At 39.0% G+C, this 17,867-nt stretch overlaps 1 protein-coding gene across 1 annotated transcript in view; it reads right to left on the reverse strand.

Annotated features, from left to right (window-relative positions):
* REEP4 (receptor accessory protein 4) overlaps positions 1-17,867 on the reverse strand; it is a 75,149-nt gene that overhangs the window by 44,532 nt on the left and 12,750 nt on the right. The window contains exon 3 of the mRNA XM_053717957.1: positions 7,444-7,520. Within this exon, the coding sequence (XP_053573932.1) occupies positions 7,444-7,520 (77 nt within the window). The remainder of the gene's footprint in view (positions 1-7,443; positions 7,521-17,867) is intronic.

Here is a 17,867-nt window from a genome sequence, read left to right on the forward strand (position 1 = left end):
AAAAAGAACTGCGCATTAGTGGCGCGAAAATGAGGCTCTGCCTATGATTAGAGAAGGCCCCCAGTGGAAAAGGTGTCCAATACAGTGCCTGCCGTTTCTTTAACATAATTCCCAAGAATAAAATAACTCCTCAAAGCTATAAACTATTAAAAATGCTTATAAATCAATCGTTTTAGCCCAGAAAAATGTCTACCAGTCTTTAAAGCCCTTGTGAAGCCCTTTATTCTTATTTAATAAAAATGGCTTACCGGATCCCATAGGGAAAATGACAGCTTCCAGCATTACCAAGTCTTGTTAGAAATGTGTCATACCTCAAGCAGCAAAAGTCTGCTCACTGTTTCCCCCAACTGAAGTTAATTCCTCTCAACAGTCCTGTGTGGAAACAGCCATCGATTTTAGTAACGGTTGCTAAAATCATTTTCCTCTTACAAACAGAAATCTTCATCTCTTTTCTGTTTCAGAGTAAATAGTACATACCAGCACTATTTTAAAATAACAAACTCTTGATTGAAGAATAAAAACTACATTTAAACACCAAAAAACTCTAAGCCATCTCCGTGGAGATGTTGCCTGTGCAACGGCAAAGAGAATGACTGGGGAAGGCGGAGCCTAGGAGGGATCATGTGACCAGCTTTGCTGGGCTCTTTGCCATTTCCTGTTGGGGAAGAGAATATCCCACAAGTAAGGATGACGCCGTGGACCGGACACACCTATGTTGGAGAAAGAACAACTATCCTCTATGGGAATAGTAGTCCTCTTGGCTAAAGTGGAGATCGCTCCTCCTACCTTAGGAACCGTCTGCCATGACTCCTTAATAGAAACCGTTATAGGAAACATTTCCTTAAAAATAGGAGATGGAGAAAAGGGAATACCAGGTCTTTCCCATTCTAGAGCAATAATCTCCGCAGCACGGTCAGGTACCGGAAAAACCTCCACCTCAGATGGAACATCAAAAGTATTTGTTCAATTTACTAGACTTTTTAGGATTGACTACGATAGTTGTGTCAGAGTTATCCAAAGTAGCCAAAAACCTCCTTAAGTAATAAGCGAAGGTGTTCTAGCTTAAATATGAAGGATACCACTTCAGCATCAGAAGAAGGAATTATACTGTCGGTGTCTGAGATTTCCCCCTCAGATGCTACCGACAGGTCTTCTTCCTCAGGCTTATGGGAAGGGACACTCAGGATAGCCAGAACTTGATCAGAAACCTTACTGTTTTCTTAAATTTCCTTTTACGCCTTCCCTGCAACATGGGGAAAGCTGACAAGGCCTCAGATACCGCAAGAGATACCTGGGAAGCAAAGTCTTGTAGAGAAAATCCTACAGTATTGCAAGTGGAAACACAGGGCACTGTATGTGGAGACTGAAAAAGTTGGGACGCTTGAGGAGAAAGCTGCGGCATATCTGCAACAGAAGACACCTGACCAGCATTTGCCTGGGATAATGGTGGCTCATGGTCAAACATTTTATCTCTATAACTTAAAGTTTCAATGCTCTCCTCCATACTTGAGGAACAAAAAGGAACTGGGGGTTCCACCTGAGCATCAAAACATAACTGACAAGCAGCAACTTCGCCTGGGATAATGGTTTGAAAAGCCTCTTGATCCATCTTATGTAATAAATAAGGATAAAGTGTAAAAATTCTTTATTTGAAAATAAAAAAATAAATGTGTACTGTGTCTTTAAACAGAAATGTGTGTTGGCACAACAAACCAAACCTCAGGCTACCTATACACCCCAGTAGCTTTACTGAGGTGCCTACCTGTCCTGCAGCTCACAGAGTGACTTCCCTCACAGAAGAAACCATCCCCTTTTCAAATACAGAGCGGTTACAGAGCCCTAACTGCTGAAAAAAATGGCTTACAACAGTAATCTCCATGACCAAAAGTTAAAGTATAAAAACTACTATAACACACTGAGCCACCATAAATCACCTCACAGTCACAATGCCCAAACTGCCTAAAAGAAACCCCAAACATGAAGGTTTAATAAAGTCCCATATTAAATAAGACAGCTTTTAGCTGTAACAAGTGCCAGCAATCTCCTTGCAAAAGAAAATTAAAATGGCACTTACCTGAAAAAGCTGTCCGGTAGCAGGACAGCTCACCTGGTTTGAGAGGGTGCAGCACCTCACATGGACCTGTGAAGAGAGAAAAACTGAGTAAACCTATTCAGGTTTTCTAGTTAGGGTAGTAGATTCTTGCGAAAACGCAGTGAGGATTGATTGTACCTCACAAGTTCTCAAGTGCTCAAAAGCCACTACTGCCCTACTAAAGAGACTGATGCGGACTAGGCCAGACCCCAGAAAGTAACAGAGTAAGCTTACTCTGCTAAAAAAAAAAAAAAAATAATAAAAGAAAACTTCTCAGACACCTAAACTTCACCTCCTCCTTGCACTTCAGGCAAAGAGAATGACTAGGGGATTGTGGGTAGGGGAGTGATATTTAACAGCTTTGCTGTGGTGCTCTGAGCCTCTTCTTGCTGGCCAGGAGTGATATTCCCAACAGTAATTGATGATGATTTGTGGACTCACTGTGTCATTAGAAAGAAAGTTAGATAAACCCTTTATTTACCATTCCACAGTTTTCCATAACCAACACTGTTTACCTCTGTGATTACCTTGTACCTAAGCTTCTGTTGAACTGCCTCCTTATCTCAGATCTTTTGACATCTTGAATATCAGGCAATTAGTGCTGACTCTTAAATAACTTCACGTGCATGAGCACAATGTTATCTATATGTAACACATGAACTAACGCACTCTAGCTGTGAAAAACTGTCAAATGCAGAGGCGGCCTTCAAGGGCTTAGAAATTAGCATATGAGCCTATCTAGGTTTATCTTCCATTCCAATACCAAGAGAACAAAGCAAATGTGATGATAAAAGAAAATTAGAAAGTTATTTGAAAGTACATGCCCTATCTGAATCATGAAAGTTTAATTTGGACTTTACTATTCCTTTAACATCCTTTTTACAACAATTATTCTTCATTTGGCAAAACTCCACCCACCACTTGCCTTATCTGTAGGAGCCAATCTGGGCTTTAGTCCACAGACAACAAGGATAGCCCGGTTAGGTTAGTATAGAGTGCATTGTTTTGCAGTTCTCTCATAAAGCCACTTAGACAGATATGTAGCAGTGTTACCCTAGATACGTCAGCAGGGTGCATTTCAAGTTATGGTAATTAGAAATTGTTCAATTGTCAGAGCTAAATTACATGAAGAGGGCAAAATAAATAATGAAAATATATTGCAAAGTTGCTTATGCATAAAATCTCAAAGTGTTCACTGTCCCTTTGGATTAAACACTTTGTCACTGTAAGATACAATGTTTACTATATATAATAGCAAAAATTATTTCATATATTTTGTCCCCTTTTCAAGTAATTTAATTCTGAAAATGTTGTGCTTTCCAATTCCAGTTAAAAGTACTTAACACCGTTATATTCCACAAAGTCACTGGCTGCACACTAGAAACTCAATAAGAGAGACATGAAACACTAAATACATTTAATGCACCTCTGTCTAATTATGGGTGCTGCAATTATAGAATCTATGTTGCACTGCAGGTATCTGAAGGAGAATTACTGCACATGTGCAAACACATCAGCAATAGAATGTAGTGCAAGCTAGAATACATAGCGGCACCCATGACTAGGGAGGCGGGGAATAACCTCAATACTGTGCTTATAAAAATTAGTTTACTGTTTGATACCCCTTTAACATCTGTCCCTAACTAAAGGAAACCTGTGTTACAAAATGATGGCACCAGATTTATGGAGACTAAAATTTTACAAATCTTTTGTTTTTCAATTATTTATACAACTAATATGATGTTAACAAATACATCTATTAATCTCAGGTCAATCTCTGCTTTGAATATATCATCTAGATTGTAAATTCCCACAGGAATAGGGCCCTCAATGCCCCTTGTTTTTGTCTGTAAAATGTTGTCTTATCGTATTGTTTCTCCATTGTACTGTTATCCTTGTACCCATGGGCAGCGCTGCGGAATCTGTTGGCGCTTTATAAATAAAGAATAATAATAATAATTATTATTATTATTTAGAGCCAGATTACAAGTGGAGAGCTAAATATCGCTTTCTTGAAAGTGATATTAGCGCCACACTTAGTAATACCAGTGCACCCTAATGTGTGCTGGTATTACAAGTTGAAAGCAATGTGAATGCGAGTTCGCATTCACATTGCACTCACTAGAGCGCGCTTTCATAGGCTCAAATGGTGGCCTCATTCTCAAGGCATGAGAACTCGCACAGGTGCTAAGTAGCGCATTAATGGCAGCAATGTGTAAATATTAATATATATATGTATATGTATATAAGCATATACGTATATATTTACTGGGAAAACACAGTTACCATAGATCCCAATGTAAAGGCACTGTTCAGTGCCGTTTTTTCCCCAACACCCTACTCCCACCAACTTTCAAGCCCTAAAACTGCCTAGTGCATTTTTTTTTTTTTTTTTAATAATTTTGATCTATTTTGAGGGCGTGTAGGGCAGTTTTAGAAAATATAACCAGAGAGACGGTCACTCCCTTGACCTGATCTTTAACTATCGCTGCACTCTCTCAAACTTCTCAAACTCCCCTTTTCCTCTTTCTGACCACCATCTCCTTACCTGCAACATATCATCCTTTCCTACAACTCCCCCACCTTCTACTCCTCACACCAAACTTCACAGAAGCATTAGGTCTTTAGATCAGCAACAACTTGCTAATTCCCTTCAACCGCTCCTCTCATCCTTCTCCACCTTTTCCTGCCCTGAACAATCTATCTGCCACTATAATTCCACCCTTATATCCGTCCTTGACAATCTCGCCCCCCTTACCACTGCTAGGAAATCACACACTCATCCCCAGCCCTGGCATACTCCTCTGACACGGTACCTACGCAGATGTTCCTGTACTGCTGAACGGCATTGGAGAAAATCACGGAGTTTAGCTGATTTTCTTCATTACAAATTCATCTTGAACTCCTACTACTCTGCCCTTAATCTCCACAAGCAACACTACTTCTCTACTCTTATCTCTAATCTTTCTTCAAACCCAAAACGTCTGTTCTCCACTTTCAATACTCTGCTCCGCCTTCCCCCACTTCCTAATACAACTTCTCTGTCAGCCCACGACTCACTTCATTAACAAAATTGACTCCATCAGACATGAAATCAGCTCCCAACACAATTCCATTCTCTCCCCCCCTCAAATACTCCCACTCACCCACAACCCTCATAACCTGAAACTTAGTTCATTCTCCCCTGTTACTGAGGACGAAGTTTTAGCACTTATACTACGCTCTCACCTCACTACCTGTCCCCTTGACCCTATCCCCTCACAGCTGCTCCCCTCTCTCTCTGCTACCCTTACCCCTATACTAACACACACTTTCAACCTCTCCCTCAGCACTGGTACATTTCCCTCATCAATGAAACATGCGCTGGTCACACCTATCCTCAAAAAACCTTCCCTTGATCCTACCTCCCCATCCAACTACCGCCCAATTTCCCTCCTCCCTCTTGCTTCTAAGCTTCTCGAAAAACTAGTATATGCACGCCTATCCCATTTCCTTATGTTAAACTCCCTTCTTGACCCGCTGCAATCTGGATTTCGTCCCTATCACTCCACAGAGACAGCTATTGTTAAGGTCACCAACTACCTACTTACAGCTAAATCAAAAGGCCACTTCTCTCTGCTTATCCTCCTTGATCTGTCCGCAGCCTTTGACACCGTCGACCATCCTCTTCTGCTCCAAACCCTCCAATCCTTCGGCATCTGTGACACAGCCCTTTCGTGGCTCTCTTCCTATCTGTCAAACCGTACCTTCAGTGTAGCCTTCGCTGGGGCCTCCTCCGCCCCGTCACCACTTTCTGTCGGAGTACCACAAGGCTCCGTCCTCGGTCCCCTTCTCTTCTCAATCTACGCATCATCACTAGGTTCCCTAATTAAGTCCCACGGTTTCCAATATCATTTGTACGCCGATGACACCCAAATCTACTTCTCTGCACCAGAACTATCTCCTTCCTTGCTAACCCGTGTCACTAACTGTCTTTCTCACATCTCTTCCTGGATGTCCTCTCACTACCTCAAGCTAAATCTCTCCAAAACTGAGCTCCTCATTTTCCCCCCTTCTTCCAAAATCGCCACCCCCAATATCTCTATAACTGTCGACAACTCCATCATTACCCCTACCCCGCACGCCCGATGTCTCGGGATCACATTCGACTCAGATCTTTCCTTCACTCCTCACATTCAGTCATTGGCTAAAGCCTGCCGCTTCCACCTTAAAAACATCTCTAAAATTAGACACTTCCTTACACAAGACACAACTAAGATTTTAATCCACTCTCTCATTCTTTACCGCCTTGATTACTGCAACTCTGTCCTCTCTGGTCTCCCCACCTGCCGCCTAGCTCCTTTACAATCCATAATGAATGCCTCTGCCAGACTCATCTTCCTTACACGTCGCTCTTCATCTGCTGCGCCTCTCTGCCAATCCCTTCACTGGCTTCCTCTTGCCTCTAGGATCAAACACAAAACTCTCACTCTGACATACAAAGCCCTCAACTGCACTGCTCCCCCCTACATCTCCGACCTTGTCTCCAGATACTCTCCCTCCCGTCCCCTTCGCTCTGCTCATGACCTCCTACTCTCCTCCTCTCTTGTCACCTCATCACACTCCCGTTTACAGGACTTCTCCAGACTGGCTCCCATCTTATGGAACTCTCTGCCTCGCTCCACAAGACTCTCTTCTAGTTTTAAAAGCTTCAAGTGCTCCCTAAAGACTCTTCTGTTCAGGGACGCATACAACCTACGCTAACCTTTCCTAATACCAGTTCCTCTCCTCCACTGCAATCCCCTGAACCCTCTTAGCATGTAAGCCTAATAGTCCAGCTGTTAGTAGGTCACCTTCTTAAGAGCTGACTACAACAGTGCAACTATTGGCAGGGCCCTCTACCCTATAATTGTTTTGTTGTACTCCCCCTTTGTTTATATCGCTGCGGAACCTGTTGGCGCTCTACAAATAACCGATAATAATAATAATAACCGATAATAAGAGCTAATCTCTGGTTAATTTTCAGAGCACTAATTGCTACCACGAGCACATGGTAGCAATAACCAGCCACTTGTAATGGCCAATGATTTATCTTGCGCCTGGAAACGGAATATTAGCCCCTTTGCGGATGCGTAATAAATTTAGAGCAGTAGTGCAAGATGTTACAATGTTTTGTATGGAAAAAAAAAAAAAGTTCAGTAAAAGCTTTTTATAAAACATGAATTGAGATAGATATCTAGGTATTCATTGCTAACAGAGGCAGCCTCCAAAAGATTAAAATGTTATCAAAACAGAAAGAAGAAACCAAAAGTAATTATTTATAGATGAGATAGGAGGTCAGAGGTACCCAACTAATGACAGCAAGTTCTTACCAGGAGACAAAAATGTCTGTAAATGTTTCTATCGTCATAAAAAGTGCAAATACAATCCAGTACATCATCCAGCGCACCTGTGTGGAGAAAGGACTACTAATTATAGCAGAATTGTATAAGCAATAAATGCAGAATATAAATACCATGCAATAACACTTAAAGGGACATTAAACCAAATCTTTTCTTTCATGACATGATTGAGCATACAATTTTAAACAGCTTTCCAATTTATCTCTTATCAAAGTTGCTTAATTATCTAAAAAGGGACAGTCTTCTCCAGAATTTGTATAATTCAAATGCCCTGAAATCCACACTATCTAGTATCAATTTAAAGTACTACGTGATGTTACATGCACAAATAATGTGATATTTCACAGGTATAAAAGTGTATTAAATCACTCACAAGGTGTCATGTGTAATTCATATGTTCTGAAACCTATATTATCTAGTACTAATCCAAGTGCAACATGAATGTGAAGTTATATGCACAAAACAAGTGATACCACACAATTACCAACATTACTCTTACTGAGTGTCATTAGTGTTATATCTAATCCAGAAGGCAAGAATATATTTGTAAATTAGATATCAATACAGTTGGGTACTCATATATTATAACGCCCTGAATAAATATAAGACCTACTTTCTAACTAGTATATTTATCCTTATTAGAAATTTTCATAGTTAGACATATAGTGGCATTATATCCCTAATATATGATGACTCCCAATGCTTATTAGTACTTTACACCACTACAGCATATTCGGTGCCTGATATCGTAATACTGATTCTCTCTACCAACTTTTGATTCCTCTAATAGTGGTCTTAGGTATAGCTTCCTACCTACACAATTTCCTTCAAATACTTTTGACATATCAAAGGCTTACTGAAGATTAAGGAATAGGCCTCCAATTCTTTGGTTGTTTTTAACTTGAGTGTTATTTTAAATATATCCAATAAAAGTTACATTTTAATTTTCCCAATACCTCCACTTCTAGTCCAGGCTCAGAGTGCTATATGTGCAGTCTTTAGAGAGGTCTCTTCCTCTTTTCTGTCTAGTATATTACATACTGCACAGCACCAACTTTTCTGCTACAATTAATATGTAGACAAGAACACAGTTTCTGTTAGCTAATATAAATATAGAAAAGGTTGCCGGTGTGGTGCCACTGTATTTGCGTTGTGGTAAAAACATAATTTATGCAAGAACTTACCTGATAAATTCATTTAGTTCATATTAGCAAGAGTCCATGAGCTAGTGACGTATGGGATATACATTCCTACCAGGAGGGGCAAAGTTTCCCAAACCTCAAAATGCCTATAAATACACCCCTCACCACACCCACAATTCAGTTTAACGAATAGCCAAGAAGTGGGGTGATAAAAAAGTGCGAAAGCATATAAAATAAGGAATTGGAATAATTGTGCTTTATACAAAAATCATAACCACCACAAAAAAAGGGCGGGCCTCATGGACTCTTGCTAATATGAAAGAAATGAATTTATCAGGTAAGTTCTTACATAAATTATGTTTTCTTTCATGTAATTAGCAAGAGTCCATGAGCTAGTGACGTATGGGATAATGACTACCCAAGATGTGGATCTTTCCACACAAGAGTCACTAGAGAGGGAGGGATAAAATAAAGACAGCCAATTCCTGCTGAAAATAATCCACACCCAAAAATAAAGTTTAACGAAAAACATAAGCAGAAGATTCAAACTGAAACCGCTGCCTGAAGTACTTTTCTACCAAAAACTGCTTCAGAAGAAGAAAATACATCAAAATGGTAGAATTTAGTAAAAGTATGCAAAGAGGACCAAGTTGCTGCTTTGCAAATCTGGTCAACCGAAGCTTCATTCCTAAACGCCCAGGAAGTAGAAACTGACCTAGTAGAATGAGCTGTAATTCTTTGAGGCGGAGTTTTACCCGACTCAACATAGGCAAGATGAATTAAAGATTTCAACCAAGATGCCAAAGAAATGGCAGAAGCTTTCTGGCCTTTTCTAGAACCGGAAAAGATAACAAATAAACTAGAAGTCTTACGGAAAGATTTCGTAGCTTCAACATAATATTTCAAAGCTCTAACAACATCCAAAGAATGCAACGATTTCTCCTTAGAATTCTTAGGATTAGGACATAATGAAGGAACCACAATTTCTCTACTAATGTTGTTGGAATTCACAACTTTAGGTAAAAATTCAAAAGAAGTTCGCAACACCGCCTTATCCTGATGAAAAATCAGAAAAGGAGACTCACAAGAAAGAGCAGATAATTCAGAAACTCTTCTGGCAGAAGAGATGGCCAAAAGGAACAAAACTTTCCAAGAAAGTAATTTAATGTCCAATGAATGCATAGGTTCAAACGGAGGAGCTTGAAGAGCTCCCAGAACCAAATTCAAACTCCAAGGAGGAGAAATTGACTTAATAACAGGTTTTATATGAACCAAAGCTTGTACAAAACAATGAATATCAGGAAGAATAGCAATCTTTTTGTGAAAAAGAACAGAAAGAGCAGAGATTTGTCCTTTCAAAGAACTTGTGGACAAACCCTTATCTAAACCATCCTGAAGAAACTGTAAAATTCTCGGTATTCTAAAAGAATGCCAAGAAAAATGATGAGAAAGACACCAAGAAATATAAGTCTTCCAGACTCTATAATATATCTCTCGAGATACAGATTTACGAGCCTGTAACATAGTATTAATCACAGAGTCAGAGAAACCTCTTTGACCAAGAATCAAGCGTTCAATCTCCATACCTTTAAATTTAAGGATTTCAGATCCTGATGGAAAAAAGGACCTTGTGACAGAAGGTCTGGTCTTAACGGAAGAGTCCACGGTTGGCAAGAGGCCATCTGGACAAGATCCGCATACCAAAACCTGTGAGGCCATGCCGGAGCTACCAGCAGAACAAACGAGCATTCCTTCAGAATCTTGGAGATTACTCTTGGAAGAAGAACTAGAGGCGGAAAGATATAGGCAGGATGATACTTCCAAGGAAGTGATAATGCATCCACTGCCTCCGCCTGAGGATCCCGGGATCTGGACAGATACCTGGGAAGTTTCTTGTTTAGATGGGACGCCATCAGATCTATTTCTGGAAGTTCCCACATTTGAACAATCTGAAGAAATACCTCTGGGTGAAGAGACCATTCGCCCGGATGCAACGTTTGGCGACTGAGATAATCCGCTTCCCAATTGTCTATACCTGGGATATGAACCGCAGAGATTAGACAGGAGCTGGATTCCGCCCAAACCAAAATTCGAGATACTTCTTTCATAGCCAGAGGACTGTGAGTCCCTCCTTGATGATTGATGTATGCCACAGTTGTGACATTGTCTGTCTGAAAACAAATGAACGATTCTCTCTTCAGAAGAGGCCAAAACTGAAGAGCTCTGAAAATTGCACGGAGTTCCAAAATATTGATCGGTAATCTCACCTCCTGAGATTCCCAAACTCCTTGTGCCGTCAGAGATCCCCACACAGCTCCCCAACCTGTGAGACTTGCATCTGTTGAAATTACAGTCCAGGTCGGAAGCACAAAAGAAGCCCCCTGAAATAAACGATGGTGATCTGTCCACCATGTTAGAGAGTGTCGAACAATCGGTTTTAAAGATATTAATTGAGATATCTTCGTGTAATCCTTGCACCATTGCTTCAGCATACAGAGCTGAAGAGGTCGCATGTGAAAACGAGCAAAGGGGATCGCGTCCGATGCAGCAGTCATAAGACCTAGAATTTCCATGCATAAGGCTACCGAAGGGAATGATTGAGACTGAAGGTTTCGACAAGCTGCAATCAATTTTAGACGACTCTTGTCTGTTAAAGACAGAGTCATGGACACTGAATCCATCTGGAAACCCAGAAAGGTTACCCTTGTCTGAGGAATCAAAGAACTTTTTGGTAAATTGATCCTCCAACCATGATCTTGAAGAAACAACACAAGTCGATTCGTATGAGATTCTGCTAAATGTAAAGACTGAGCAAGTACCAAGATATCGTCCAAATAAGGAAATACCACAATACCCTGTTCTCTGATTACAGACAGAAGGGCACCGAGAACCTTTGTTAGGCCAAACGGCAGAGCCACAAACTGGTAATGCTTGTCCAGAAAAGAGAATCTCAGGAACTGATAATGATCTGGATGAATCGGAATATGCAGATATGCATCCTGTAAATCTATTGTGGACATATAATTCCCTTGCTGAACAAAAGGCAAGATAGTCCTTACAGTTACCATCTTGAACGTTGGAATTCTTACATAACGATTCAATATTTTTAGATCCAGAACTGGTCTGAAGGAATTCTCCTTCTTTGGTACAATGAAGAGATTTGAATAAAACCCCATCCCCTGTTCCGGAACTGGAACTGGCCTAATTACTCCAGTCAACTCTAGATCTGAAACACATTTCAGAAATGCTTGAGCTTTTACTGGATTTACTGGGACACGGGAAAGAAAAAATCTCTTTGCAGGAGGTCTCATCTTGAAACCAATTCTGTACCCTTCTGAAACAATGCTCTGAATCCAAAGATTGTGAACAGAATTGATCCAAATTTCCTTGAAAAAACGTAACCTGCCCCCTACCAGCTGAGCTGGAATGAGGGCCGCACCTTCATGTGGACTTAGAAGCAGGCTTTGCCTTTCTAGCTGGCTTGGATTTATTCCAGACTGGAGATGGTTTCCAAACTGAAACTGCTCCTGAGGATGAAGGATCAGGCTTTTGTTCTTTGTTGAAACGAAAGGAACGAAAACGATTATTAGCCCTGCTTTTACCTTTAGATTTTTTATCCTGTGGTAAAAAAGTTCCTTTCCCACCAGTAACAGTTGAAATAATGGAATCCAACTGAGAACCAAATAATTTGTTACCCTGGAAAGAAATGGAAAGTAAAGTTGATTTAGAAGCCATATCAGCATTCCAAGTTTTAAGCCATAAAGCTCTTCTAGCTAAAATAGCTAGAGACATAAACCTGACATCAACTCTGATAATATCAAAAATGGCATCACAGATAAAATTATTAGCATGCTGTAGAAGAAGAATAATATCATGAGAATCATGATGTGTTACTTGTTGCGCTAAAGTTTCCAACCAGAAAGTTGAAGCTGCAGCAACATCAGCCAAAGATATAGCAGGTCTAAGAAGATTACCTGAACACAGATAAGCTTTTCTTAGAAAGGATTCAATTTTCCTATCTAAAGGATCCTTAAACGAAGTACCATCTGACGTAGGAATAGTAGTACGTTTAGCAAGGGTAGAAATAGCCCCATCAACTTTAGGGATTTTGTCCCAAAATTCTAATCTGTCAGACGGCACAGGATATAATCGCTTAAAACGTTTAGAAGGAGTAAATGAATTACCCAATTTATCCCATTCTTTGGAAATTACTGCAGAAATAGCATTAGGAACAGGAAAAACTTCTGGAATAACCACAGGAGCTTTAAATACCTTATCCAAACGTTTAGAATTAGTATCAAGAGGACCAGAATCCTCTATTTCTAAAGCAATTAGAACTTTAAGTAAAGAACGAATAAATTCCATTTTAAATAAATATGAAGATTTATCAGCATCAACCTCTGAGACAGAATCCTCTGAACCAGAAGAGTCATCAGAATCAGAATGATGATGTTCATTTAAAAATTCATCTGTAGGGAGAGAAGTTTTAAAAGATTTTTTACGTTTACTAGAAGGAGAAATAACAGACATAGCCTTCTTTATGGATTCAGAAACAAAATCTCTTATATTATCAGGAACATTCTGCACCTTAGATGTTGAAGGAACTGCAACAGGCAATGGTACTTTACTAAAGGAAATATTATCTGCTTTAACAAGTTTGTCATGACAATCAATACAAACAACAGCTGGAGGAATAGCTACCAAACGTTTACAGCAGATACACTTAGCTTTGGTAGATCCAGCACTAGACAGCGATTTTCCTGTAGTATCTTCTGACTCAGATGCAACGTGAGACATTTTGCAATATGTAAGCAAAATTGATCAAATTCCTTAAATGACAGTTTCAGGAATGGGAAAAAATGCCAAAGAACAAGCTTCTAGCAACTAGAAGCAATGAAAAATGAGACTTAAATAAGGTGGAGACAAAAGCGACGCCCATATTTTTCGCGCCAATAAGACGCCCACATTATTTGGCGCCTAAATGTTTTTTGGCGCCAAAATGACGCCACATCCGGAACGCCGACATTTTTGGCGCAAAATAACGTCAAAAAAATGACGCAACTTCCGGCGACACGTATGACGCCGGAAACGGAAACGAATTTTTTGCGCCAAAAAAGTCCGCGCCAAGAATGACGCAATAAAATGAAGCATTTTCAGCCCCCGCGAGCCTAACAGCCCACAGGGAAGAGTCAAATTTTTGAAGGTAAGAAAAAATGAATAAATCAAATGCATTATCCCAAATATGAAACTGACTGTCTGAAAATAAGGAAAGTTGAACATTCTGAGTCAAGGCAAATAAATGTTTGAATACATATATTTAGAACTTTATAAACAAAGTGCCCAACCATAGCTTAGAGTGTCACAGAAAATAAGATTTACTTACCCCAGGACACTCATCTACATGTTTGTAGAAAGCCAAACCAGTACTGAAACGAGAATCAGCAGAGGTAATGGTATATATAAGAGTATATCGTCGATCTGAAAAGGGAGGTAAGAGATGAATCTCTACGACCGATAACAGAGAACCTATGAAATAGACCCCGTAGAAGGAGATCACTGCATTCAAATAGGCAATACTCTCCTCACATCCCTCTGACATTCACTGCACGCTGAGAGGAAAACCGGGCTCCAACTTGCTGCGGAGCGCATATCAACGTAGAATCTAGCACAAACTTACTTCACCACCTCCATCGGAGGCAAAGTTTGTAAAACTGAATTGTGGGTGTGGTGAGGGGTGTATTTATAGGCATTTTGAGGTTTGGGAAACTTTGCCCCTCCTGGTAGGAATGTATATCCCATACGTCACTAGCTCATGGACTCTTGCTAATTACATGAAAGAAATATGTCTAATGTAGGGCTGCAACTAACGATTATTTTCATAATCGATTAATCGGACGATTATTTTTTCGATTAATCGACTAATCGGATAAAAAGAGAATCAATAATAGTTTTCTATGTTTTAAATAAAAACCACATAATGAGTGTTACAAATATAAACTTCAGACTAAAACTTTACATTAACACAACTGTTTCTTCATTTTTTATGCAGCAGAGCACAGTTTTATAATTAAACAAAACAAAACCACAAACTGTTTGAAAAGAGGTAGAACTAGAAAGAGTTAGACTATCACCGTTAATAACATTCTGTTATTCACTCTTTCAGAAACTTTGCATTGAAATGCAAAAATCTCAACATGTCCACATGCTTCTGGCTAAGGCTGGTTCTCTGTTTGCATCTATATTTCCTGCAGCAGAGAAGAGGCACTCAGATGGTGTTGAGGTGCTTGAGATGTATAAGTAGGGTTTTGCCAATTTCACCAAAGTGGGATATTTATCTTTGTTAGCTCTTAACCAATGCTAAGTGTTTTCTACCTTGGCAAGGGGCCTCTCAATAAAGTAACCCTTGACTTCATTCTAACATAAAAATATCTTGAATATCTATATGCAATGGTAAATAACCAGCTATAAGGTTAGGGGAAATATCTAGTCCGCTCTAAAAATAACAGATATATACTTATATGAATCTGGTACATACCACAATTTATTAAAAATATAAAAAAAAACAATAAAAACAAAATAAAAAAGCGCTAAGGACTGTATATCAATAACAGAACAAAGCCTTACACATTTATTTATACAGTACATATAATCAGCAATAGCAAGCAATACGCTAATAATTGTGCAAACAGATAATAGTGCACATCAATTTAAATAACTCCCATCAATCTAGGGGCAAGGTGTAAACAACAAGCTCAGCACTATATCATGAAAAGCATAGTTCCAAATCACCAGATTTAATATAAACAATCCAAATGATGACTATTATATCTGTGTTGCACATAAGCCAGCGGTAGTTGTAAACGTATACTGTTCTGAAAAAGTGAAAAGTAAACGTCTGTAGACGTTCTTTAGGCTAAGGACATAAGCATAAAACACAATAACATGTGCAGGAGTTCATTGGAGTGAAGCAGCTGGTGTTGTGCACAGACCAACTAATTGCAAACCAACTAATCGATTATGAGATTCGTTGACAACTATTTTCATAATCGATTATGACGATTAGTTGTTGCAGCTCTACTCTAATGCATACAAATACACTGGGTATAAGGTCACCATAGTGATTAGAAATTACAACATGAACTCAAAAGTGATTGGTGGCTGCACATACAGTATATGCCTCTTCATTTGGTCACCCTACTATGCTCTCAGTAGTGCATTGCTGCTCCTTCAACAAAGAAAACCAAGAGAATGAAGCAAATTTATTAATAAAAGAAAATTGGAAAGTTGTTTAAAATGTTATGCTCTACATGAATCATGAAAACAAATTGAGGTTTCGTGTTCCTTTAAACACCATTAGAAATGAGTATTTGTTTATTGATAAATTGCAGTACAAATCAGCTTTTTATTATTATACTTTTTATCCCATTAAAATAACAATATGCGAGACTTGTTTTACCCATCTTTTATTTTTACAATGTATTTTTGAAATTCATATGATACTTAGTTGTTTAATATTCTTGCCACACAAGGAGGACGACACTGTTATAATAAATAGTAATAATAAAATGAAAATACTGTGAACTAAGAACATGTAGGTTACTAGTTAATATTTAATTAGCAAGTGAAACTATGCACAAAGAAAGATTGTGACATTTTGGGAAGTTTTTTACTTTTATGTGCGACACCTAAGGATGTACCATCATTCTGATGGAGAATCAATATTCTGCTGCCTCTCAATTCTACAGCCCATGCTGCATTATACAATAAGAGACCTTCACCCGCTTCCAGGCACTGGTATGGGGCAGATTACAGTTCCTGCAAAGTAGCAGATGAGGTAGGGAGTATTCCCTCTGTGCAATCCGGTAGGACAGCTTTCCATGCTCGCTATTAAAGGAGAATCTAAGAGCTGCCCAATATTAACTTTTAATACCGAGCCATTTCACAACCCTGTGGTGAAAGCATATTTAGTCTTTTGCACTAACTGCATTTAAACAATCTGTTTTAATGATTTTAAAGGGCCTTATAGTTTAAATGTGACATAATCCGTTCCCCTGCACCTCTAAGAAATGAGAGAATATCATTTATTGACTGCAATGGCTCGTTAAAGGGACATGAAACCCATTTTTTTATTTCATGATTCAGAACATGCCATTTTAAATAACTTTCCAATTTACTTCTGTTATTTAATTAGCTTCATTCACTTGGTATCCTTTGTTAAAAAGCATATCTAAAGATGCTTAGTAGTTGCCGATTGGTGGCTGCACAGATGCCTTGTGTTATGAGCTCATCCGTGGCATTGCTATTTCTTCAACAAAAGATACCTAAAGAATGAAGCAAATTAGATAAAAGAAGTAAATTGGAATGTTTTTTAAAATTGTAATCTGAATCAATTTGGGGTTTCATGTCCCTTTAATATCAATTATGTAAACATTTTATACCTTGTTTGTTTTTCAATCAAATTACGTTTTTGGCACTATGGACAATTAAGATATGTTACGGTCTATAGTGTAAATTAGAAAATAATAAAAGTCACTATTTCCTAAATACTTTTAACACCGTTCCTCTATGAATTGTGAAGCAGAAGAGAACAGAATATATATATATATATATATATATATATATATATATATATATATATATATATATATATATATATATATATATATATATATATATATATACATATACACACACACACACACACATATAAATTCAGCACACAGAAAAAGCCCAGCACTCACTCACAAGCTCTTAGCTAAGATTAAAAGCAAAACTAGAAGAGTCAGTTACCGCATTTGGTCAAATGGGACAAGCCCAGGTACCACGTCAAGGTCTCTTCCAAAAACCTGGGTCTCTTATACAGCCACACAAATGCAAGCTCTTAATCAAACAAACTGGGAACAAGTCCGGGTTCAGGGACTTATGTAATCACCCTGGGCGTAAGCAAAACAAGGAAAAGGGGACAGCACTCTCAGACCGGACTGGGTACACATCCCATGACTCCTAAACAGGCTCAGCTTTGGTTGCTATGGGGTTAACTGCCTGTGACTCTGGAAATAGTGTAGCTTTAAGTAAGTGCGATAGCAACCAAAGCTGAGCCTGTTTAGGAGTCATTTGAATAAGAGCTTGCATTTGTGTGCTTGGCTGCATTTGTGTGGCTGTATTAGGGACCCAGGTTTTTGGAAGAGACCTTGACGTGGTACCTGGGCTTGTCCCAATGCGGTAACTTACTCTTCTAGCTTTGCTTTAAAT

Source organism: Bombina bombina, chromosome 6 (genome assembly GCF_027579735.1).
Source record: "Bombina bombina isolate aBomBom1 chromosome 6, aBomBom1.pri, whole genome shotgun sequence".
Classification (NCBI taxonomy): Eukaryota; Metazoa; Chordata; class Amphibia; order Anura; family Bombinatoridae; genus Bombina; species Bombina bombina.